General features: G+C 33.5%; 1 protein-coding gene across 1 annotated transcript; it reads left to right on the top strand.

Moving 5' to 3' along the window:
* Positions 1 to 19: 19 nt before the first annotated feature.
* LOC117337536 (protein FAN-like) lies at positions 20 to 24957 on the top strand. Its single transcript, XM_033898560.1, has 31 exons — positions 20 to 130; positions 2536 to 2634; positions 3019 to 3097; positions 3356 to 3411; positions 3719 to 3812; positions 4185 to 4298; positions 4544 to 4596; positions 4912 to 5044; positions 7645 to 7716; positions 8010 to 8118; positions 8669 to 8762; positions 9178 to 9340; positions 9780 to 9870; positions 10107 to 10170; positions 10532 to 10637; positions 11030 to 11099; positions 11572 to 11703; positions 11918 to 11960; positions 12165 to 12361; positions 13777 to 13870; positions 14304 to 14362; positions 14622 to 14689; positions 15013 to 15080; positions 15335 to 15396; positions 15530 to 15591; positions 18092 to 18148; positions 18490 to 18625; positions 19119 to 19157; positions 19648 to 19750; positions 20119 to 20228; positions 21741 to 24957. Exons 1-31 carry the CDS (start codon positions 93 to 95, stop codon positions 21824 to 21826), a joined length of 2751 nt encoding a protein of 916 aa, XP_033754451.1. The 5' UTR covers positions 20 to 92; the 3' UTR covers positions 21827 to 24957.
* Positions 24958 to 25840: the final 883 nt, after the last annotated feature.

Genomic DNA, 25840 nt, shown 5'->3' with positions numbered 1-25840 from the left:
ATGACCATTGACCCCGGAAATTTTGGTAGGCAGACGATGGGGTTAGACAATACCTCGAAAATAGTGATGTTTTGATCAATTACTGAAAGAATATGACGTTTATAGAGACTGACACTGCAGCACAGGAAAGGTAAAAATTATAAGAATAGTAATTATTTCTACGATAACGAAAAAGGACTCTCAGACTAGGCCTATACTCAGTATTAATTGCCACAGTCATCCAAGTCAGCTGACAGTAGAGTAGTGTGAAATTCTGTACTGCTCAAAACACTTAAATGCATGTTTGTTTTCTTTGTCAGTCTTCCGTTTCCACGTGAAATACAGATCAATATTTACTATATGCAACGGTATTGAGATATTTAAGTTATAAAATGTCGATTCAATGGTAATGAAATCAGAGATCCGCTTGTTGAAAAGGATTCTCAGAAAGTTTCTAAAACATGTTTTCCCTCACGTATCCGGATGTATTTTAGGACCAAGGAAATTAATCATAGGCCTATATATATATTTTCTACTTCCCTACATAAAAGGTTGGAAAATATAACACCTTAATTCTTTTAATTGTTATAAAAAGTATCAAAACAAATTTAAAAGTTTCTCTCCATTGAATATCAATCCCGGTGTATAACATGCATGCATGGTAATTAAAGTGAAGTCAATGCAATGGTAAAGTGAACCACGGTTCCCCCATGTTAAAGTGAAGCATTTTAATATTTTCTTACTAATTTTTTTTTTTTTTTTTACCAGATCTTTTTTAGATTACCTTGTTTCATTCCTCTAAAGTCTAAACACAATAGCACTCTAAAAAAATGTTTGGAGTCAGGAAATTTAGGGTTTGGTGGGGCGGGGTTCTTGCTAAGTTTTTTTTATTAATATCAAACAATCATAATATATACCATCCATAACAATAATATCGGTAATTAATATAACTTGATATTACAAATCAACAACAAATATGAGATGCGACCGTTAGACACTACCATTGGGCCAACGTCGGCATACGACCCTCGCTTTTGTGCCGTTACCGGATCGGGAAGGGTCAGAAACACGACCTATAAATATTTGGAATGAATTCAATTATACTTAATCGATTAGAAAAAATACTATATGGATAAATGGAGCATTTTGGATTAAGTTATTTTTGTAATTATAGGAAAATGGCATGAGAAGAAGGGGAGAGGGAGAGTTAAAACTATGCTAAAATGCTTATTACACCAGATATAAAAACATTAAAACCTCCCAGTTATTATGGTTTTGGTGATAGGAAAATTAATATAATTCATACTAAGTTAAGGTATCAAAACAGCTCTCTCATATATATGACTTATTTCATTTTAACCTTATAGAAAATGCTGAATGTATTTGTGGTACCTCTTGTGAAAATGCCTTTCATTTTTTTCTTTATATTTCTATATCTAAATCTATGTATATATTTCTCTATCTTTACGTATTTCTATACCTATCTATATATATTTCTCTAACTTTACGTATTTCTATACATGTATATATTTCTCTAATTATAACTTTACGTATTTCTATACCTTTACATATATTTATTTCTCCAACTGAACATATTTAATTCTATACCTACATGTATATATATATGTGTGTCTCAATTTTGAATACGTAATGATTTAACAAACCTAATACGAAATCAAAAATAGTAATGAAATCACCCTTTATTTCTCGGGCATGGGTTGTTACATACCAATTTTGACCTTGATTGTATTGCTTCTGTAATAGAAGTTTGAAATTATGAACCAAATAATAACGTGTTTAGGTACGATCATAAAGAAAACAACCATAAGTGCTGGTTTAAAGAAAACACTGCGCTTGGGTGTTAAAACAATGCTGTTTGTATTATCGATATATTTGTTGTCATAATCAAAATATCTGAAGCGTAATAGGTGTTTATACTGACTGTATATTAATTATGAATCGTTTTAAAAACAGATTAATTCATGTTAATTATGCATTAAAAAATTAAGGTGTTTATTCTAATGTTGATTGAAAGTACCGAAACTACTTGCTCATGTCTCCCGAAACGACCCGGACGTCTACCGAAACGACTTCGGAATGTTCCGAAAAAGTACCGAAACGACTTGTTACCGAAACGACCTGACACCATCATGACTCATATGACTCATGACTTGTTGTGACCACTAGCAACACTAGGCTTCTGTAACTACATGTATCTTACTGACTTATAGGTCCTACTAATTTTATAGGTGTCAGACTGTCAGTTGTATTATTATTGGTGCTGGAATCATAACATTCCATTATTGTATAATATGTCTGATAGTATGATAGCTATACTGCAAATTTTTTTTTTTAAATGAGCTATAATTTTCTTGGAATATTGAGCTGATAATTGTTACAGTATAGCTTAATTGCAACTAATCTTTTGGTTTATTTTTTCTGAAACTATGACTTTCGATCATTACGCACATATATATTTTGAACATAACATAATTATGTACTTAATTATTATGTATATATATGTGTGAAGTATACTGAAATGATTTACTTCTAAAGGTTCAACTTGCTGCTGCTAGAACCAGGAGAGATTTACTTTGAAGACTTTAGTGTATTCTATTACCCAAACAATCTATCAGAAGATGAAGCCATAAAAAGGTGATACATTGCATATAATACATTGCACATAATACATGCACAAGCAACTTTTTAGAACATAACTGACATATAGTCTTATGTACATGTCCTATTGGCCCTAGGAGATTTGTTTTGTTAAATCATCTGTTTTTTACAAAGAAAATAAAATATTCATCCCATTGGCATATTACAAAAAACAAATCTTCTATCTCAGTCTATCTGCAGGAGCATAATAAGACACTTACAGTTTTTTTCTTTCCTCTTTTTTTGTGTGTAAGTTTAACAGCTCTAGACAGTATATATCAAATGCTTGCATTGCAATATTTGAAATAATTTCCCCTCATTATCAGAGTCACTCTGCCAAATTGTAAAATATAAATTACTCTGCATTTGTTATTTATATAGGAAACAGAGAGGCCATCTGAAAATCTGCTCTAAATCTATTGTGTTTGTTCCTAAGGAGAGCCAACATCCTATTCTTAAGGTTAGAAAAGCTTTGAATAGCACAAAATAAAATATATCTAAAACTGTCTTCAATTTTTTTAAAGTTTACAGTGTACCGGTAAATATTATATATTTCATAAAACGTTTATGTTGACTTAAAGTTTAGTAGATTTTGAGTTATTAAAATGTGTATAAAGTATTTCAGAACATGAAATGAAAATGTCAGCAAAATCTCATTTGAAGTTGAATGCCTGTACTGTGATAATGTTTATTTTTGAATTGTTTTCTTCTATTTCAGTTTCCTTTGAGATATGTCAAAGAAATCAATGAATGGTCAGGTGGTTTGTTCTCAAGGTAGAATTTTTAATTACACAAGCTTTCCAAGAATCAAAAATTTACATTTCTCCTTGAGCATTATTAATTTTGATTAATTGATGGAATTTTTTTTATTTTTTTTGATATTATCAATTTTAACTGTGCTTGTTTTTTTTTTGTTGTTTTTTTTAATTTTTCTTCTGAGTTGGCCTGGAAATATCCTTAAAACATGTAGCTATGTACATAATAAGTTACCAATAATACATATACACTACTGGTAATTATATTTAAATTAATGTACTATTTTATGACTAGAACATTGCATTGTATGAATCTGTGCCCACAGGATGGACATGAATGACCGCATGGTGAAAATCAAAACTGATCAAGTCATTGCAATGAAGGCCAAAAACATAATAGCTCCATACACATTTCAAAAGGTGAGTTATTGAAATCAAAACGGACATCAGTGGAATATAAAACAATGTCATATGCTGTTGAAGATCAAGGAAATAGCTAAGGGTTCACTTTTGTCTGGGATATTTTTACAGAAAAAACTCATGTATATATGTAGAAATATGCTCTGATTTCTGATTTCAAAAAGTGGGGCCCCTAAACCCCACATAAGCCTCTCTAAGGCTCTGCTGGACTAAAAGTTATCAATACAAACCCGAGGAATCTATGCAGGTCATTCTAGTAGAAGATTAATTTGTTCTTTATCTGATACATTATTTTCCAAAAAAAAATTTAAATTCTCAATTTTAATGTGAGATTTTCCTTCCTCAATGTCTGTATCCACTTTCATTACGCAGGAGTCGGTGGAGATGAGATTTTCCCTCAACTATGTAACTGCTGATGACTGCCTTCCCCAGATGTGTCAACTACATAGGGCATCTACTCTTCCACCTGCGGACCAGTCTGCTATGGTAGGTATATCCAACATCAGTTATGGCAGTACCACAACAATGGCTATATGGAAGTATAATCTAAAGCAACATTATGTAACTATTGATTGCAAAAGCAGCAAAACTGTCTCAAAGTGGAATATTATATATATAGGGAAATATACCATAATTGATTATGAGGACAATACTTTATGATATCTGCCTGCAAACCTATGGTATTTATACTACATGACATTGTGTATGAGCATTTTCTTGTTTGTTTACAGATTAATGCAATTGTGTTATCAAGAAGATCACGAGTGAGTTTTAACACAAGCTGGTGAGTTATTAATTAGGTAATTTAAAGCCTTATATATATTTGTGAAGCAGGCTGTTGTAGGCTTGCATTTTTATGGACAATTTATATGATGTCTTAGGGTATGAAATAATTATATCAAAATGTACTCTATTTACATTTTAAGCATTTTTTTTTTCATTTTTTTTTCTTTTTTCTTTTTGTGTATGATAAATCAATAAACTAAGTTTAACCTAATGTTTTACTTAATAATCAAGAAGTATGGTTCAAATTATTTGTCTTATGAAAATTTATGTAAAAACATTGACTACATGGTTCAGTCTTGCTGGTTTGTTTTAGGCTTGATGACCTGTATGAAAAGATCCTAATGGAGGCACAAGGTGACAAGATCAGCCCTCTGGTGACCAACCCCGGCCGTATCATGCTGACCTCCTCACGTCTCTACTTCCAGCCTTTCAACAACGTAGAAAGTGTAAGTCATTGTCATTGTCAACAGTCACATTGGGCTTAATGAAGACAGTAATTTACAGGTCTTTTAGCTAGCATGGGAAATGCTTTTATCCATCAAAGACATAGAAAGCATTTATTTAAGTCTTTCAATATGTTTAAGTCCTTTGACAATTAAAAGGCTTCAAGCTGAATGTAACTTACCCAACTTAAACAACATGGAAAAGATTTTTACATGAATTTGTCAACAACATAGAAAAAGCAAGCTTTAGTATTCAGCGATAAAGACACTGTGTTTAAAGTCAAAAACTATTTTCCTTCAACAATGTAGTGTAGAAGTCAGTGTCCTTCAACAATACAGTGTGAAAGTCATTTTCCTTCAACCATTCAGTGTGAAAGTCATTGTTCTTCAACATCAGAATGGGGAAGTTATTGTCCTTCAATTATAGACTGTGATAGTCATTATCCTGCAACACAAAACATACAACTCATTACACATTCATTCAAATCTCTCACATACTAGTAGTCTATTCCGATCAAGGGACATAACTCTTACATATACTTAAGTTATCAATAATGCATAATAGTACATTTTGTCTCAATTTCCTCATGTAAAGATATAATATTTTTACAATGTACGTATCAATCATTCATATATATTACATTCACAATTACATATCAATATACAGTTGATATGAAATTACATAATACATGAATTCCAATGTATAGTTTACTTATAAAATAACATCTTACATAGGAAACTTACCCTACAGATCCTGCAGGGATTACAGAATTGCTTTGGGTTCTTAATTATCCAAATCTATCACCAGTCAGTATGTACAATGTACTGAAAATGGAATAATATATTTATATTATACAGCAGTTCTAATCAATCAGCTATAATTTAGAATATAAATTACATATGTCCAAATACTGAAAACTTATATACTTCCTTTGTCTTTGCATTAAATCAGTATATTATGATTTAGCAATAAAATAATTATTTAAACCTTACATAATGCCAATATTCTGATAATACATTACAGAATATACATATAATGATAATAATAATAATAATAGAACATATATGGATAAAAACTCACCCAGTTCCTTCTAAGTTCTTCAAACTCAACCTATTCCTTCAATACTTTGGTGCTGAGTGAAATTAGTCTAGTTAAAAATCATGCAGTTGTTAGCTATGTCCAATAAAAATGTCCGTAGATGTCATGTGACTAAAAGTACTCGCATTCCACATATTCTTACATACTGTACAGGTAACACACAACATTAAGGGTCCTTACACCACTATTTTTCCTCACACAACTATGGTATCACACAACCATTTTAGGTTTCTTACATCAAGACCTTTCATAATACCAACATCCAAAATATCATTCTTACACTATATAAATATATATCACCCTGTTACAAATACATTTTGAAAGGCATTATCCTTCAATAATTCAGTGTGAAAGACATTGTCCTCTAAAAATATAGTGGAAAAGACGATAAAAACAGTATATAGTTTCTCTGTGAATGCATGTAAATTTCCACGAAGATCAAACTGATTTTTCTACTTTCGTTTTCAAGGCAGTATCGAGACAGAACTATGTAATCCTACACCAACAAAATTGCATATACTGACGAGGAAAATGTTAATATTTATACTCTAAAATAGTCTAGAACACCAAACATTCATATTTCATTTTAAATAATTGCAGTAAACACGGTTTAAATCACTTAAATTGTGTCAATAATTGCTATAATTTGTATAAGCAAATGAGAACTGATATTTGGCCAGGAGGTACATAGGGAAGAGTTCATGTATATTAAAGTTTCCTCATAGACTTTGACCTATTTTCAAGGACCCTTTGGCCAAATAGTTAAAGATTAATTTGCAAATCTTATTCTCATGTTCTGAAAGACCTAGAATATTCATCTTAGACCAGTGATTTCCTGCCATGGACTGATAGGAAATTTCCTCATATTAGTGACATTGACCTGTTTTCAAAGTCACAGGTGTTAGATATGATAACAACTTCAATGATCTGCTTTTCACATTCCAAAAGACCCATATGTATTATATTGTGCTAGCAGGTAACAAGGATTGAGTGCTATAAAGATTCAGCACTCAAATGACCTTGGCCTTTTTTCAAGGTCACCATTGAGAATTAGGATAAATGTGACCTATTATGTATACTATGTATTACACAGATTAACAACAAGCTTCACATTGTTACAATTAATGGGTTTTGCATTGATACTAGAATTTTTTTTAAACAGAGGTAATTTTTGGTATTTCAGTACCATTATCTGACTTTGACAATGTACCTGTCCTATGCAAATCCTATATTATAATTCAACAATGTATCAGCGAATCATATCACCTCTGTTAGAATATTGTATACCATTTTCTGAAACATCACTTCATCACTTACATGTTACAGTCAAAATGAAAATTGGAAATACAACAAAAAGTGCAGTAATTTGGCCATAACTCCTAACTGGCATGTGTGAGCAATTGTGTCTATTCAGACCCTCTGGGCCGCTTGTTTGAAGAACAAATTCTAGCAAAAAGTAACTTAAGACTCATTATCATGCTCTCTGAATTTTTTTCCGTTTCAGGTGCCAGTCATTAAGATAAGATTTAAAGACATGAAGCGAGTGATAAAAAGAAGATTTCTCCTCAAACAGCTGGTTAGTACAAGTTATTGTATCCAGTTTTATTATTAAAGCTGAAGTTCATTAAGCATGATCATGATACAGTTATATACTATAGATGAGCCTCAATCTACATTCACACTTCAATAAACATAATTATATGTATGTACACTGAGTGCACCAGAGTATGTCTTCCAAAGTAGTTTTTTGTCCTCTAAAACATGTTTATTGTTCCAAAACTGAGGAATTGGGCTCAAAAGGTTCATTTTCGCCCATATAGTTGTCTGTTTATCTGATTCTAGTTTAGTTTATTTGATGTATATTTTCAGGGTATAGAAATATTTTGCCAAGAGAATTCCTCCTGTCCACATCTGTATCTGTCACTGAAGACAGCAGATGAACGCAATGAGTTGTACGCGCATATAATGCAGCAAAAAGGTAAGTATGTACTGACTCTACAGATTGAATGAACTTCAAATATATACCATCATAGCTTCTTTTATTCTTTATGTAACTCCACTACTACTTGTATATCTGTCATCATATTATAACTATATCATTGTTTTCTGTAAGTAGGTATGAGTTTCATTTACGCTTGAATTAGATTAAGTTTATCATTTGCCCAGATTAAGAGGTCAAACTGATCACATGTGACCACTTTTGAAATAGAAAGCTTTTCTACAAGATAACTCATAAACCTCCTTAGCAGATATTGTTCAAAATTATTGACATCTTAATGTCATAACTTAGTGTTTAGTTTTTTGTTTTTCCACAGACTATTAGCTTCTACATAAAATTAAAAACGTTGACATGAAATCACATTTCATAATCGAAAACTCTGTGCATATTTTGCTGTACCAGGTAATTCCATAAGTACACAAACTTGATTGCTTTATTTAATATCCCTATAACTTACATTATATTCATATATATTTCCTATGAATGCCAATTGAAAAGAGTCTTTAATACTGAACTGCCTCCTTTACAGATGTTAAGTTAGAAGACACTGGACAAGAAGACATGACATTACGCTGGCAGAGTGGAGATATATCAAACTATGACTACCTAATATATCTAAATAGGTAAGTCAGTTGGAGAGTGACATGAGATTTAGGTATCTACAGATCTCAGCCTCTTTAAAAAAATATCTACAAGTTGCTCAAACTTTATATCTTCTTTGCTATCAGTATCGATCTGGAACCTTAAATTTTACTTACTTAAAGCAGAAAAGAATAGAAAATGAATTGTATTATCTGTTACAAATAGTATCGCAAAGCTGAATTCTTGTAATTTAAGCTTGCAGAGAGAGAAGGACATACAACTGATACACTGACTCAGAGGTTCCCACTTTTTCAAATGACCAAACCCAAGATGACATATTTTGTTTAAATACTAAATGAATCATGTAAGAAATACTACAAACAGTACTGCTATGATCATGCCTATAGAAACTCTAAATTAATGTGATGTTACACTACGTATTCCGATATATTCCAGTGTTGCTGACCGCAGCTTCAGTGACTTAACACAGTATCCAGTGATGCCCTGGGTTATACACGACTACAAAAGTTCATATTTAGATTTGTCCAATCCTATGACATTCCGCGATCTCAGCAAACCCATAGGGGCTCTGAACGAAGAAAGGATTTCAAAAATGAGGGTATGATTTCAAACTTTTGATGCATGGATCGATGCTTCCTACTCATGCATTTTGTGTTTATTCTGAATCTGGGAAACAAACTAGTCTGCTGCCATAGTTGTGTCTTTAGGCAAAACTCATTACTCTAAACGATCTGGATGGCATGCAATTAGAGGGCCTCTCATATGTTGTTCAGTGAGGTATCCACCAGCTACTACAAGGAGATTCCCCCTCACAATGACTGTGGCTGCATGTTCACAGGGCAAAAAACCATACAAACACTATCATGATGAATTTGCTACAAAGAATAGCTTCTCAGTGTTACAAGGATTTCTATCGATATGAATTTAATAGGCTTATAGCCATGTTTAAATGTTAGAGAATCATACTTTGTTATATCTCTATTTATCCTGGTAGTAATATAATTATTGTACATACTTTGAATTTTTTTATTTGTCAGGAGAGATATACAGAAATGCCAGAGCCTAAATTTCTGTATGGATCCCATTACTCTACACCCGGTTATGTTCTCTTCTATCTAGCTCTCATAGGTAAATATTTATCTTACAACATTGCATTATATGTGTTAATAACTCTCTTACAATTAACTTGTATTGAACCGAAAATGGAAATAAATGCTGACTGAATGACAATCAGTCAAATACATTTTAGGTTTTTATTAAAATAAAAAAATAATTAATATATACTTTACAAGTAACTGATGTTTTTTAGATATTCGATTTGATATTTTTACTTAAAAAAAAATTAATATGCCTTTTATTTACAGCACCAGAATATGTCCTGTGTTTGCAGAATGGAAAGTTTGACCAACCAGATAGAATGTTTAACAGGTGAGCTGCCCCATCCAGTCCATATGTACTTGGTCTGGATATACAGGTTTTTAGTTCATTTGACATATATAGCTAATCCAAATATACTTTAATAGTAATAGGTTTTGAGATAATAAATGTTTATCAGTGAAGATAGTAACATTTATTTATAAGATATTATATATTTATTAATTTGCAGCTTGACTATCAGGGTTTATGATGGCACTGCTTATTAAGACTAATTATGAAAACAATTTTTTAATGCACAAATACTACCATTAATCAAATTTAAAGTTGGTTTTAAACAGAAAAAAATGTATCTGTGTCTTTTCTGTTAATTACACAATTGTTACTGAAGCTAAACAAAAAAAATATATTTCAGTGTGTATGAAACATGGCAGAACTGTATGATGGGAGCTGCTGACTTCAAAGAACTTATTCCAGAGTTTTATTCACTTGGTTCTCCTGATTTTCTCCTCAACAATGGGGTTAGATTTAATTTGATATTATTTACACTTAATTTTCTTATTATGAATTATTCCTATAGATTTTATATCCAGAAAAAAAAATCATCAAATCTATTTGTAATATGAAATTTAAACAAATCTTATAAATGTACAAAATGCACAATAATTTTATTGATTTCTGGAAAAAAAAACCTTACCTTTTTGTCTAATAATGATTTCATGATTCTTGTAATTGTATTTACATCTATGTAGATGTCCATGAAATTTGTGTTCCAAAAGAAGAAACTATAATTATCTAACTGCTGGGATATTGCATTAAGTATTGTAACAGGTAGTAAACAGTAAGTAATCAAAGATAATCAAGTACATTTCCCCGTACATGTTAAGTGTAACTGCAATGTTTTTCTTGTCAGTTGAGTAACTTTGGGATTCGACAAGATGGACGACCTGTGGGCAATGTAGAATTGCCGCCATGGGCTGAAGGTCAGTATTAGCATCAAGTCATACCTAGCCCTAGCTTCACAGGTGTTACTTAACTTTAATTTGTCCATAAGAAAGCATTGGAAATATGTAAAAGACAAATAGTTTTGATAATATATACTTTCCGTGGGCAAATGAAAGTTTATTTTTGTGTTCAGAGCAGAAAAGTATAACATTTGAATTTCATGTTTTGTAAAATTGGATTCATCAAAATGTGCTTGATGGATTTTTGGATATCAAAATGTGTATGGCTATATTTATGATAGAAAGGTCTGTTGCGTATTCTTTTGTTACATTGGAAAAATACTCATTTGACATCTAGTAAGTGTAAAAGAAAATATGTAAAAACAAATATATAAAATACATCATTAGTAGAAGCAAAATCTGGGTCTCAATGTCGTTTAAAATGTATCATATTAAATGAAGGTTTCTGTTGATTAACCCCTTAATAGACGTGTTATTAATCCATAACCAGGACCTGAGGACTTCTTGCGGAAACTGAGAGATGCCTTAGAGAGTGAGCATGTGTCATCTCACCTCCATGAATGGATTGACCTCATTTTCGGACACAAACAGCGGGGCTATGAGGCGGAGAAAGCCGACAATGGTAATGTTAATTCAAAAATAGATTTTTGAAGCCAGCTCTCAGAATCTGATGTTTTATATGTGAGCAAGATTATTAAACACATCAGATTACTGACTTCATAAGAAAATAACCTAAGTTCACTCGTATAGTTTGGAAACAACTTCACTCTGCAAATAGTACAATGTACAGAAGTCTTCTCAATATGTAAAATCTGATGAATACTTTTTCTTTCCAGTGTTTTACTACATGACATATGAGGGCAGTGTTGATCTTGATAGGTAAGTTTATGATTATTATTATCATAATAATTGTCAACCTAATTGCTATTTTTGTCTGTTTCAAAGACATGTTTCCAATACACCATGAATTTTCCAACTTTTGACAGCAGCTAAACTTCTATATTATGCTGTGAATGATTTGTTTTGGAAATTCATAGTTACAATGTGGTTTCTTACTAGCTTTAATTTTCTCATCAATGGCAGCATACAAGACCCAAATGAGAGGGCGCGAATGGAGATACAGATTATGGAGTTTGGCCAAGTGCCGAAGCAGCTATTTAATACACCCCACCCCCAGAGATTTACCTCTCCTTCCCCATGGAGTGGCTCTACTACAAGAACTGATGAGGGGGTGATTCCAGATACAACAGAGTCTCTTCCAGTCCCCACACCTGTACAAGGTATGTAATACTTCAGACTCCCTTCCAGTCCCCACACCTGTATAAGGTATGTAATATATCAGAGTCCCTAATAGTCCCCATACCTGTACAAGGTATGTAATACTTCAGAGTCCCTTCCAGTCCCCACACCTGTATAAGTTATGTAATATATCAGAGTCCCTTCCAGTCCCCACACCTGTATAAGGTATGTAATATATCAGAGTCCCTTCCAGTCCCCACACCTGTACAAGGTATGTAATATATCAGAGTCCCTTCCAGTCCCCACACCTGTACAAGGTATGTAATATATCAGACTCCCTTCCAGTCCCCACACCTGTACAAGGTATTTAATACATCAGACTCCCTTCCAGTCCCCACACCTGTACAAGGTATGTAATATATCAGACTCCCTTCCAGTCCCCACACCTGTACAAGGTATGTAATATATCAGACTCCCTTCCAGTCCCCACACCTGTACAAGGTATGTAATACATCAGACTCCCTTCCAGTCCCCACACCTGTACAAGGTATGTAATACATCAGACTCCCTTCCAGTCCCCACACCTGTACAAGGTATGTAATATATCAGAGTCCCTTCCAGTCCCCACACCTGTACCAGGTAAATAAAGAACTGTTTAACATTAGAACCCCTATACTTAGTCTAGTACAAACTCTGTGAGGTTAGAGGGAGGAATTATGAATTGATCGCCCTTGCTGTAATAAAGTTTATTTACCTGAAGATATTCCAAAGGACTTGCCTAGGCCTGATGATGTTAAATAATAGATTCAAGATATATATAAATATAATTTTCATTACAAACCCCTTAGATCCAAGTCACTCGGTTGATACAAATCTAAGTCCAGGTTTTATTACATATGATATTCCTTTAGAAAAGCTGGAAAACAGTTGACCAATACATTTGTTGATATTTTAGTGTTCTGAGCATTATGTTTTTTGCATTACCACGAACGACAAGGTATTGTATTTATGTCTGCTTCTGAGACTGCTGGAAAACTTTTGTGTTTCTGTTTGCCTGTAATTTGTAAACAACCGTAAGGGAGACAACTTTACGCAGTCAGGGGTCACCATAAGAGCATGTACCCCAGTGATATAGGAAATTTTATTTCCTCACGAGTGGGATATACAATGTTTTACATCCCTGTCGCATGATGCATTTCAACTAATCACAGCCACTGTTACAAACATGAGGTATAGTAATGATAGCAGTGTCAGCTTACACTATCTTTATAAATCCTGTTTAATATTTATCACTGTCTGACTGATTGTGGGGGCTCGGATAAAGTGCCATCACTCTTTCCATACAAATAATTGTGGACCTGGAACGGCTCTGCAACCCAATCCAGGAGATATTTATACTTCATCATGATGTTGTAGTTAGGTTGGTCTCAACAATCCTAATTTTGTTTGATATCAGTGACAGAAGAGGATGAGGCTACAAACACCACAGACGTAACACTGTCAGACTTAACATCACTACAGCTGTACCACAGATATACCCTCCACAAAGAGTGAGTATTTAATACAGCTGTAGTGGGAATAGATTTAGGTATACTGGTATTGCAACTAGTTTTGGGTTTTATACCTGATCATAGATTTTTAACAAAGTGTAGCTGAATCAACTTGTATATTATAGCTAAAAATACTGGTGGTCTTGATTACAATTTTGTAAATGGTACAGTGACAGTGTAGTGTTACTGACAAATGCTGGTTGTGAAATAGGAAACATACTTAACAACCTGAATACAATGTTTCATGATATAGCATATATAAATATTGCAATATTTAGCCATTTTTAAACCAGGGTCATATTGTGAATAATATATGAATGCTTGATTTGGAGAAAAAAACAACAAAAATATGGTTAGCTTTTGGATTGCCTTTTTTGCACTGAATTATCATATTATCATAATGAGTAATCTTGTTTGTGACATTAATTTAAAGTGGAGTTACAGATATCAAATTATCCAGTGATGGGAAGAACATATTTTCTGTTTCTCAAGGTGAGTATTCATTAATTTAGCTGTTTGATACACAGTTTATGCTATGTAATTGGTATTAAAATTTGAAAAAGAATTATACCGAGCACTTGTCTTATACTGTATTTCAAATTCAAAATCATTTTCAGAACATACCCTTAAAAAATATATCAGAATCTATTATAATAGTGATATTAATACATACAGTTTTATGATAATAGTTTTGACTAATATATACATGTACAAATATAGACATGTGATATACAAATCTTCTCTTGTTAAGATAGTCTACTGAAGATGTATTCCCTGGAGGACCAACGTCAGCTTAGGAGTATCAACATTTCCACCATGGTAGGTTTTCTTCTGCAGAAATGTAATTTGAAAAATTATCACATAGTTATTAAGTATTTTCATGCAGTTTTAATTATCATATATAGTATGTCTAATGTCCATTCAAAGGTGTATGCATACTTCTGTTCATAAATAAAAACTACTGTAACAATACACTCTGTATATTATTTTTGAACATAATTGCATTATGAGCTTGAAGTCATGGAGTGTGATAATGATATATCTAGAGCTTACAGTGTACATAGTGTTCATAATCTTGAGTTTTTATGAGGCATACATTAACACAGAAATGTAGATCACATTTGTCTACAATTGTCTTTTAGGCCCTGTCATCATGTCAACTGATGCCAGACGATAAAACTATCATTGTTGGATCCTGGGACAATAATGTGTGAGCAAACCTCCTTGTTTGATTCTTGAATTTTTGTCATTGCAAATTGCATGTCTAGCATAAAGTCCAAAATATTTCTCTCAAGGAATATGTTTTTTTTTTTTTTTTTTTTGAATCCTGGAAATTGAGCTGTGAATTGTGTATTGATAACAAGATTGAGATCATCCATTTTATATAAAGGGCTTTTCAAATGTGGATGGTAGATTGTCTAAGTGCAATAATGATTTAACATTAAGTATTGTTTCTCTTGGTAGCTACTTCTACAGTATTGAGTTTGGAAGGGTCCTGGATACTTTATGCGCTCATGATGATGCAGGTAAGTTTGTAAAACATCATATCAATAATCTATACTAATTACATCAGACTAAAGCGATCTTACTCGTGTCGATACTGACAACTAATGTGAACAGCTTTCTTTTTCTGAATCTGTTATTTTATTTATTTTTCAGTGTCAAATATACTTTGGAGCAACAATAAGTTACTGACAGCTTCCTGGGACTCAACTGTCAAGGTCAGTGTAAAGCAATTGGTTAAAATGTAAAGGTCAGCATCTAGTTTTGAGTGTCTGTGTCTGGATCATCATGTCTACATCTGTATCTTGATTAAAATTACAGGATATCTAGGTTAGCTTAAGTCACAATATCGAGTTCAATATCTGACATCTGCAAGTGTTAGATTCATTCTCAGATGTTACATTTTTCCTGTGTTAGAAATAATGGTAAATCAAAATAATGAGTATAAAACAACCACAGAGTGGAATATTATTTATTGTAATCCACAATATCAAGGTCAGTATCTAAACCACACTGCCATGGGTGGGTTCTGTTTATAGGGGGCCACGGTGGCCGAGTGGTTAAGGTGTCCCGACACTTTATCACTAGCCCTCCACCACTGGGTTGCGAGTTCGAAACATACGTGGGGCAGTTGCCAGGTACTAACCGTAGGCAGGTGGTTTTTCTCCGGGTACTCCGGCTTTCCTCCACCTCCAAAACCTGGCACATCCTTAAATGACCCTGGCTGTTAATAGGACGTTAAACAAAAACAAACAAACAAAACAAGTTCTGTTTATCATGATCACACTTCAGACCACATTAGCTCGACGTTCAGCTGGTAAAGTATCGTATCATGTAACATCAGGTCTGTGAATATCTGTCATAAGTGTTTCATCTCTACCATGGAAGGGTTCTGTTTTTCATGGAAGCTAAGATCATTGTCCATCCTGTGTTGTATGACTAGTAGACACTTTTCCCCGATTGCTGTGAACGGCATGAGATTACTTTTCAGTATGAGTCCAGTGAGATAGCTACAAAGTACATATACAACAAAAAAAACTTTTCCATTGATATGGTGTAACTATACTGAAACGAAAAAGAAACGCAACTTCAAATTGTAGGTTTAATAAAATAATACTTGTGAGCATTATGTTTAAATTTCATATGTAATAGTTAATATTGAATATTGATGTAACATCCTTTAAATGTTTAGAGATTTTTAAGAACAGGTCACTTTGCTAGAAGGTCATGATTGGTAGTACCCTACGTGAATCCAAGTTGAAATGGCAGCAGTTTTGAAACCGTGCCCTAATATCGTGTGTGTCCTCCTCGAACAGTTATCACATCTCTAATTCTTTGTTGCATTGAGTTCATCAGGGCATTGACTTTCCGTATTGGAATGTTATTCCATTCTTGGACGAGTGCATTTGCTAACTGAGGGAGGGTATTTGGGGGGTTACGGCGATTTCGAATTCTTCTGTCTAATTCATCCCACAAATGCTCGATTGGGGACAGGTCGGGGCTATATGGAGGCCAATCTATAGGAACAATGTTCTGTGTCGCAAGAAAGTCTCTACAGACTCTTGCAACGTGTGGTCTCGCGTTATCTTGCTGAAAGGTTAGATGATGCTGCCTAACAAACGGCACAACATGGGGCCTAAGGATCTCATCCCGATAGCGTACGGCCGTTAAATTCCCATTGACTATCACCAAAGGCGTCTTCAAACCATGGGAGATTCCCGCCCAAACCATAACTGATCCACCCCCAAATCGGTCGTGTTCCAAAACACAGGCGTCAGCAAAACGTTCGCCTCGACGCCGGTACACACGTTGACGGCCATCTGCTCGAAATAACGTGAATCGAGATTCATCGGTGAAGAGCATAGACCTCTAACGTCTCATAGGAAAACGTCTGGGCATATGTGCCGTTGCCCATTACATACGACGTGCTCGACGTTGCGGTGTTAGTGGTAAACCAACGTACTGTCGCCTTGCACGCAAATTAGCCTCACGCAGTCTGTTGATCACTGTTTGGGGATGAATTCGACGGTTATGATTACCAATCGTATTCCTTGCCGTTTCAGCGGCCGTTAATCTCCTGTTACGCAGGTGTGCCAACCTAAGAACCCGGTCTTGACGTCGCGACGTTACGCGTGGACGTCCTGATCTCGGCTGGTCATCGACTCTTCCTGTTGCGTTAAGACGTGAAACTAATCGACTAATAGTCGATTTGTGAACTCTGAATTGTCGAGCGACGTGAAGTTGCGTGTTCCCTGCCAGAAGCATTGCTATAGCACGTCCTCTATCAACCTTTGATAACCGTGGCATAATTGTAAAAGGAATTATTGTTTGCAAAAGTATTGGCGATGATGTGGCTCAATGTTAGTGATGAATTGATACTGGTTTGAATGAAAAAAGAACGCATATGTTTGTACAGGCACGGTTTTTGATGTTTTTACCGCGCCGGAAGTGCATAGGTCTCTAGTCACACTTGGGTGATTTTGAAGATTGGTATGGGTGTTAGGCAGGGTGCATGTTTATTTCCGCGATTTTTATACAGATATGTATATTTAATACAAAATTAATCACAATTTTCCATGTTGCGTTTCTTTTTCGTTTCAGTATATATCCACATGTATGAACATGCAATGAATGACTTAAACAGGCAATGTCATGTTTTGGGTGATTTTTTGGCATGAATTTGAAAATCATTAAACTCAAAAAAAATTCACCTTGCAGATTTGGAAATTCATCCCTCCAAGTGCTTCCACCTCCTTCACAGTGGCCGAGTATGCTGTAAGTTTTGAGGCATTTTGGAAATTGAATAATAGGTGTTCATGCAATCAACCATATAATGCTGTTAAATTAGTGTTAATATAAGCAGGTGTGGAGGAATAAAGTGTTAATCATTTCGGCCATCAAAGGCAATGGAGATTTAATGGCATGTTAAAATACATAATACATTGGGTGACAATATACAGGTACACTAATCTGACAATAGGTTCATATCTCTACCTACCATTACAGGCAATATTGATTTTGTTAGTCAGCATTGATTAAGATTGAATGAAATTGATGGTAAAAGCAAAAGGAAACTAAACCTGACACTTCAGCTGATAAAAATTATTGTTTATCAGGGTCAGCTTGACCATGATGCTGGAGTGAACTGCCAGTATACAGATGAGGGACTCTCTCTTCTTGTTACTGGGACAATAGAAGGGCACATCAATGTCTGGTCTGTCTCCAGTGGCTACCAGGTAGCTGCCCACGAAGGTAAGGACAGCAGATTAATAGAATCTTAACATGGGTCTATTCCGTGGACAGGGATATCTCAACCCGAGTGTAAGAGTTTGGCCAGTCAGCACGAGGCTTGACGAGTGCTGGCCAGCCAAACTCTTACACGAGGGTTGAGATATCCTTGTTCGCAGAACAGACCCATGATTGATTATTTTTCTCACATACATGCAACTTGGAATGTGTGCGCCAAAATTTATGACATCATTATTTATGACTTGGTTTCTCAACGTAAAATGATGATATAACGTTATTGTGAGCAGCATCATATAGCGTGTGCCGGCTGTCTCCCCACCCCCACCCCTTTTCCCTAGCAACCGAGGGATAACCCTGTGAAGCATGTGAGAAAATATAAATAACCACTTAACAGCTGCATGTTACATTCATACTCTAGTCCCTTAGACAGTCAACCTAAGCTATATGCCTTATCTTAATAAATATCAGATTCTTTGTCTAAATTTCATTTTTGCAGTTCACCATGGCAAAGTCAATGCTGTCACTTTAAGTCCAGGTTAGTAACATAGCTATCTCCAGTTATGCTTTGTATGCATAACAGTAAAAATTCTGTGAATAGGGAAAATGTCAAGCCTTGTATAACTTCTTTATTATTATTAATAATTATAGTACATTTTTATTGGTAACACTCATCTTGTTATAAACTTTTAAATAATCATATTTGTTTTTCATGTAAGTTTATGCATATGTTTTTTTAAATCAAGAAAATTGCAGCTGTTGATATTTGATATTTAAATCTAAAATTGGCGAGGAACAAAATAAAAGTGAAAGATTCTGATAGATTGGAATCTAATCTAAAATAGCTTAGCCATGCCAATTTTGTTCTATCTTATTAGAAGAAACAGCAGTATGTATACTTTATATATTTGAATTCTGTAATGAATAGGAGATAATGAATAGGAGATGTACAGAATGTAACTTGCCATCTGAGGCTTCTGGTCCATCTTTGTTTAAAGAGATAAGTTTAAAGATTTACCTTGTAACAGACTGTCGGAGGATCCTGAGCTGTGGAGAGGACAACATTCTGCGTGTTCTAGACTTGGAGACAGGAACAGAGATACTAGTTAGGCATCTACAGACACAGGCCCTGTAAGTCTTATAGAATAGCCTCAGTTTTGTTAGACTCCGTCTAATAGAATAACTTGTTATTCAAAGGGAATAGCTCAACTTGTTATAGTCTTTTAGAATAACTAACTTGTAATTCTTAGAGTAATAGAATAACTCAAATTGTTAGTCTTAGATGATAACTTACGTATTCATATGATAGTTCTAAAAGAAATCGGATTGATTAAATCAAGATATCAGATTGATTAAATCAAGATGAACATTTACAATTGATTACCAGATGGAGTGTATGTAATGCAAACAAATGCTATATGAGTTAAGATGGTGATTTTTTTCTTTGGCTGGCCGGAATATCTCAGCTCTTCTATGGAATATTTACTTGAATATTACAGATGTTTTAAGTGGATAAGTGGTCTTCTGTTGACTGGGGAAGCATCAGGAAGCATCCAACTGTGGGACATGGATAAAGGTCAGATTATCAGCACACTACCAGCACACAGTGGTATGTATTATTGTCATGCTGAGCATATATGAGTTTTATTAGTTCCCTACCAGTGAAACCAGGGGGGGACTATATAGGTATCCTCACCATCTGTCTTGTTTGTATGTACGAGGACTGATTGATAAGTTGTGAGCCTCGTATTGAAGGAGGTACTCAATGATGTTCTTTTTAAGTCCTACTACTCTCTGACTATATAGGGCTGTGTACCCAAGGACTGGTCTCATTTGGTTTATATCAACGAGGTAGCACTCTAGATAAACAAGACAAGCGGCTTTTACAAAATGGACAAAATCGGTTAGGGTTATGGTGAAAGAGTCTGTCATTGCCATGGCTGCCATTCACGATTGTGGCTTTAAATTGATTGAGCATCTGCCTTATTCACCTGATCTCGCTCCATCAGACTTTCATCTATTTCCAAAACTGAAAACAGCTATTTCAGGCACCCTTACCCTAACATGAATTGGATGACTTTCTGAACAACCAAGAAAAGGAGTTATATAAAGTGGCATTGAGGCCCTTACACACCGCTTGCAAAAGTGTATAGATACTGAAGGGTATGATGTTGAAAAATAATACAATATGTCCGGCAAAATTCAAATCTTTCAATATGAGGCTCACAACTTATCAATCAGCCCTCATACATATGTAATGCAAAAGTTTGTCAGCGCTCTACTAGCTTCATTCCTTGGGGGATTTTGATCAAGCTTTATACAATGATAAAAGACTATAAAATCTCAGATAAGTTCGTGTTTCAGGGTATTTTTATCGTGGGATTGTAAAGGACATGTATTGCTTTAGCAATACCCAGTATGCTTGCTTATTATAATAATAAATGTTAAATTCCTATATAAATTACAATAAACGAGCATAATATTAGAAGTCAATCTGTAGTAACACTTTGAATTACCATTTCAATTAAGATTTTGAATTTCCGAGTAATATTTGTTATTTTTCAGTAATTTTTCTGATTGTCATTTTTTCTTTTTTTTTTTTAAATTATCGGTTGTTTATTGATACATGTGATCTAAACAAATGAATGATATTAAGTAAATAGGGAGTTAAATTTTGGCTTTAATATTGGGGATTTTAACAGTATGAACATCCTTTTATCAGAATCAGCATTAGCTCTGTTCTTTTATTTGTATTGAACAGTATCATATCAAGATTTAATACTTGATTATAAAACTTTCAATTATCTTATTTTCCCTAAACATAGGAAACCGCTCTTACGTCAGTGTAAATCATATTTGATAAGTTTTAGAAAATACATTGAATACCATATTTTACTGGGTATAAGCCCAGGTTTTTATTGTTCTTTTTTTTTCTTCTCAGATATAGGATTTTCACTTGGACATATATACATAATATATTGGTAGCATTAATGAATTCACCTCATTTATATCTTATTACTGTTTATTCTTTATGGAGTTTCATATTTTAAGGTAATATAAAGGAAGGTGTCACAAGACACCCTAACCCCAACCCCTATCACATGTATGTGTTTTTCTGCAGATGCTGTGGTATGTTTGGATCTGAAAAACAAGAGCTTGTTGGCTGCTGGACATGACAAAACTATTACCATGTGGAAGATTCAATAGTGATTTCTATCTGTACAAGTCAAGGTCATGTGTTTATTTCAAAAATCATTGTTGAAAATTTCTTCTGTTTTTATTGAGAGTGAATATTTTACGAACTTTTTATCAAAGTTCCAAAAAATATATTGTTTTCAATATGTTAATGATAAATGCTGTAAAAAAAATGTGACAAGAAAACTGTTCTATCAATGTTAACTTTCCTTACTTAATATTTGCAATATATCAAGATAGTCTCTCCTGTGGTCATGCAAATTGGAAAATGTCATCACATGTTCAATCATAAACCTAATCTTAATTAGTTTCATAAGTACAAGTTTGAAGAGAACATTTTAAGTTGTTATTGACTGATAATGGTGTTTTGCAGCAGTGATTTGATACATGAACTGATGCTCTTGAAGTATGGCAGTGATGCTATTTTGAAAGTGACAGTATATTTTTGTGACAATGTGATGTTTGAGTAGATATTAACTGCCAGAACAAAAGTAAATAGTAAGAGCTTTTTCAGAGTTCTTTTAGGAGTCCCTGGCAACCATACTGCGTTCATTCTACCATCACTTCTTTCAGCATGAATTGAATCTGTCGCCTCGATTGCAGGAGTCATGTTCAATAGTCATTCATTGCCTACATCAAGGCCTGAAAAATGTGTGTTGTGTACTGGTGTACATTTTCGTTTTCTGGAGTTTTTATGAATTGATTGCTGGAGAGATTTTTTAATCAGCTTACCATGGGTCTATTGACTTGTTTCATTTTTGTTACTGGTGTGTTTGGTCAGATGAATGTGAGTTTATGAGTTTAGTGATAACGAATGTGGCTGCATGCATGTTTATTTTCAAATATAGATGTGATAAATGTGTTATGTACATTGTGGGTAGAACCTAATACATACATGTATATAACTATATAATCTATATCAATATGTAACTTATTTTATTTATATTGTTACTGGTTTTAAGTGTGGGGGTTAAGGTTAGTTCTGGATCATATAATTATAGAATATATTCAGTTGTTATTGATATTGAATACTGGTTTGTTACATTTTTATTCATGTTTGGCTTCTTCTTTTTTTTTTTCAAGCATATCAATACAGTGAAATGTCAGGTAAGTGTAGATTTCTACGCTAAACCTGAAATAGGAACAGGTCTTGTCTTTGTGTTTCTGCTTATCAATAACGGATCAGAATTATTATGGCTAACCTCCTATTTGACAAACCTTATTCTGTAATGACATGGCGATAATACATCACACAAGCCTTTTAAGGCTTATATCGATGTCATACTGTGATTACCGTGATTACTGTTTAGTCTATACTGTATCCATATGATGTACTTATAACTACAGGAAATCATCTATGTGTTTCTTGTTGCTCTTTGTACATAACATAACACATTTTATTGGAGTCATTGATGTAAATGTTACAGGAAAGAAGATTATTTTAGTTAATAGGTAACTTTTGGTTACCGCTTCATCTTTTATGTGTGGTTCAGGATATCAAAGTAATATATAACTTTCAGGTGATAGATTTTTGCTTAAATGTTGTTCTTTGAATGTTAATTGTTTTAATCAATAATTGATTATTTGATTATCCTTCGATTGTTATCAGCCTAGCATATGTTTCGTAAAAGATTTTTTCTTTCAATTGAATTAGTATTTTCCTACTCTTACTATGTAACAAAATATTTTATCATCTAAAATACTAATGATATGGTTGATCATGATAACATGTATGAATACGTATAATTTTAATTAAAGGATCTATTAATCAATATAATTCGAATAACAGAGCGATATTTTTCTAAAATATACACTATTCAAAGAAGGTTATGCTTTCCATATTTTACATGAAAAAAAATTAAATACCATAGCATTACTGTTAAAGTTTTTCAAAGCTAGTATTGCAGGATTAATGTAGCTCAATACATATTTTTTTAGGTTGATTATTAAAGTAGGAGTCTCCACATCTCTAGATTTATTGATTTTATCAAAACCCAGCCAATATAATCAAATTATTGAGACTATACTCTGTACACAATTACACCTGACAATGTTGCTGCAGTGTTGCCAACCTACAGTCAGCAAATATATGGCCAAAGCCTTCATTTATATTCAAGGGTGAATGGGTGGTTTAATGTGCCACCAAGTAAAAAGCCATATGTATAGTGGTATCACATTTTGTGTGTTTAAATAAATTTCTATGCAATTTTTAACCTTTCGATAATATAATCTTGCAAACATTGGTTTGAAAATTTCAATTCTGATAAAAAGTCATATAATATTTAGTGATTTTATCTTTTTCTTCCAAATTTGAGCAGGCTAAATAACGTAACTTGACTCATAGAAAGAAATTATTGGCATTGCGATTTTTACAATTATTAAATATGAGCAAGGTGGTTATAATGAACCCTGGTTAATATTCATGTTTTATATATATATATATATATATATATTTGTATTACTTAATAAGTGGAACTTTTATGATGGCAGTGTTGAGTCCATCTCTTGTTTACTGCATTGTTTACATAGAATGGATTTCCAATTTTGAGTCACTTAGAAAACAGCAGCGTTTACTATATTATGCTGTTAAATTTACAATATTTATCTACCTGGTATACCCAGTATAATACTCAGCATAACTGCAATGGATTTTATATAATTATACATAAGTTATAATGTTGTTTATGATATTCCATTTGTTATGATGTGTGATATGAATTTTAACAGCCTAATCGTCAGGTGATAATAACATTCCTCATCCGGATATTTCAATGTTTTGATCCAAAATTTATAATTATATATCAGTTTCAGTGCTGCATAGACAGGAGGTGAAATTAAATCACTTAACACATTCAGAACAATCCATTATAGATGTTAGAATAAATTATTATTTAAGATGACTAATTTGAGAATGCGACCAAGGGTCACCATGTTTTTTTTTTGTTTTTGTTTTTTTTATCGATCTAGACTTAGATTGTGGTATCATTAATATGTCAATATTCTCATTTATTTTTTCAAATACTTGGTTGCACTTTTCCTGCTCAGAGCTTGACAATAGGAATACTGACAAATTGACAGGCAAAAGTTGTTGCACTAGTCTTGTAAATGATAGTTGTTGATTATCATGTTTGTATCTATATTTTAGAAATATAATTTAAATATAAATATAAATTTATAAAATATAAATAGAATTTCCCATCTATAGATAGTAAAATTCCTGCCTCCCTTAAAGTATTTAAGGGCTTTTCTCCACTTTCACAGTTGTTTTTGATGGATGTTAAGTGCTGAGAGGAACACTACACAGGTTTTCATGGAATGCAGGTTGATATAGACAATTGTGTGATGGTCAACATCAGGATCCCATTGAGACATCTTCGAAATATACTTGTGTGTGATATCAAACTGTGTTTCACAATTTAATTTGACGACGTGGAATAACCATAATTGGTGAGTGTCGTCAATGATGCATTTGACATTTGATTTGTGGAGAACATGGACGAATTATCCTTTTTTTTATTTGTCGGTGGTCTATATTTTGTTTATTTTTCCCATTTGATTGCTTTTGAGTTTGAATTCCGGGGAGGATATTCAAAATTATACGAGCGGAAAAAAGAAATGCAAGTATATTTTCGATAGTTATTATTTTACATGATTCTCTGCTGACATGTTCATGTTGTGTCATGTCGATTTTTTCAGTATTACTGAATACATTTTGATGATTTTTGTTGTCCTATCACAAACGATGATTGCGTGAATACCGTTAAAACAAGGGTACTCTACGTCGTTTCCTGATTTAAATCAGTAGCGGGTGTGCCCGCCCCTGGCATCAGCCGCTGCTCTTACTCTCCTTAACATTGACCCCATAGAGGTGCTTATTGCCCTTCGAGGGATATTATTCCACTCCTGAATAAGGACCTGCTTGAGTTGAGCGACGTTATATGGTACGTTGACGCGTGTCTTAACCTTCCTGTCTAGTTCGTCCAACAAATGCTCGATTGGGTTATGGTGGCCAATCAAGAACTGGAA

This window comes from Pecten maximus, chromosome 11 (genome assembly GCF_902652985.1).
Source record: "Pecten maximus chromosome 11, xPecMax1.1, whole genome shotgun sequence".
NCBI classification, from domain to species: Eukaryota; Metazoa; Mollusca; class Bivalvia; order Pectinida; family Pectinidae; genus Pecten; species Pecten maximus.
Note: the sequence above shows the minus strand (reverse complement) of the source record. Positions and strands in the feature narration are given on the sequence as shown.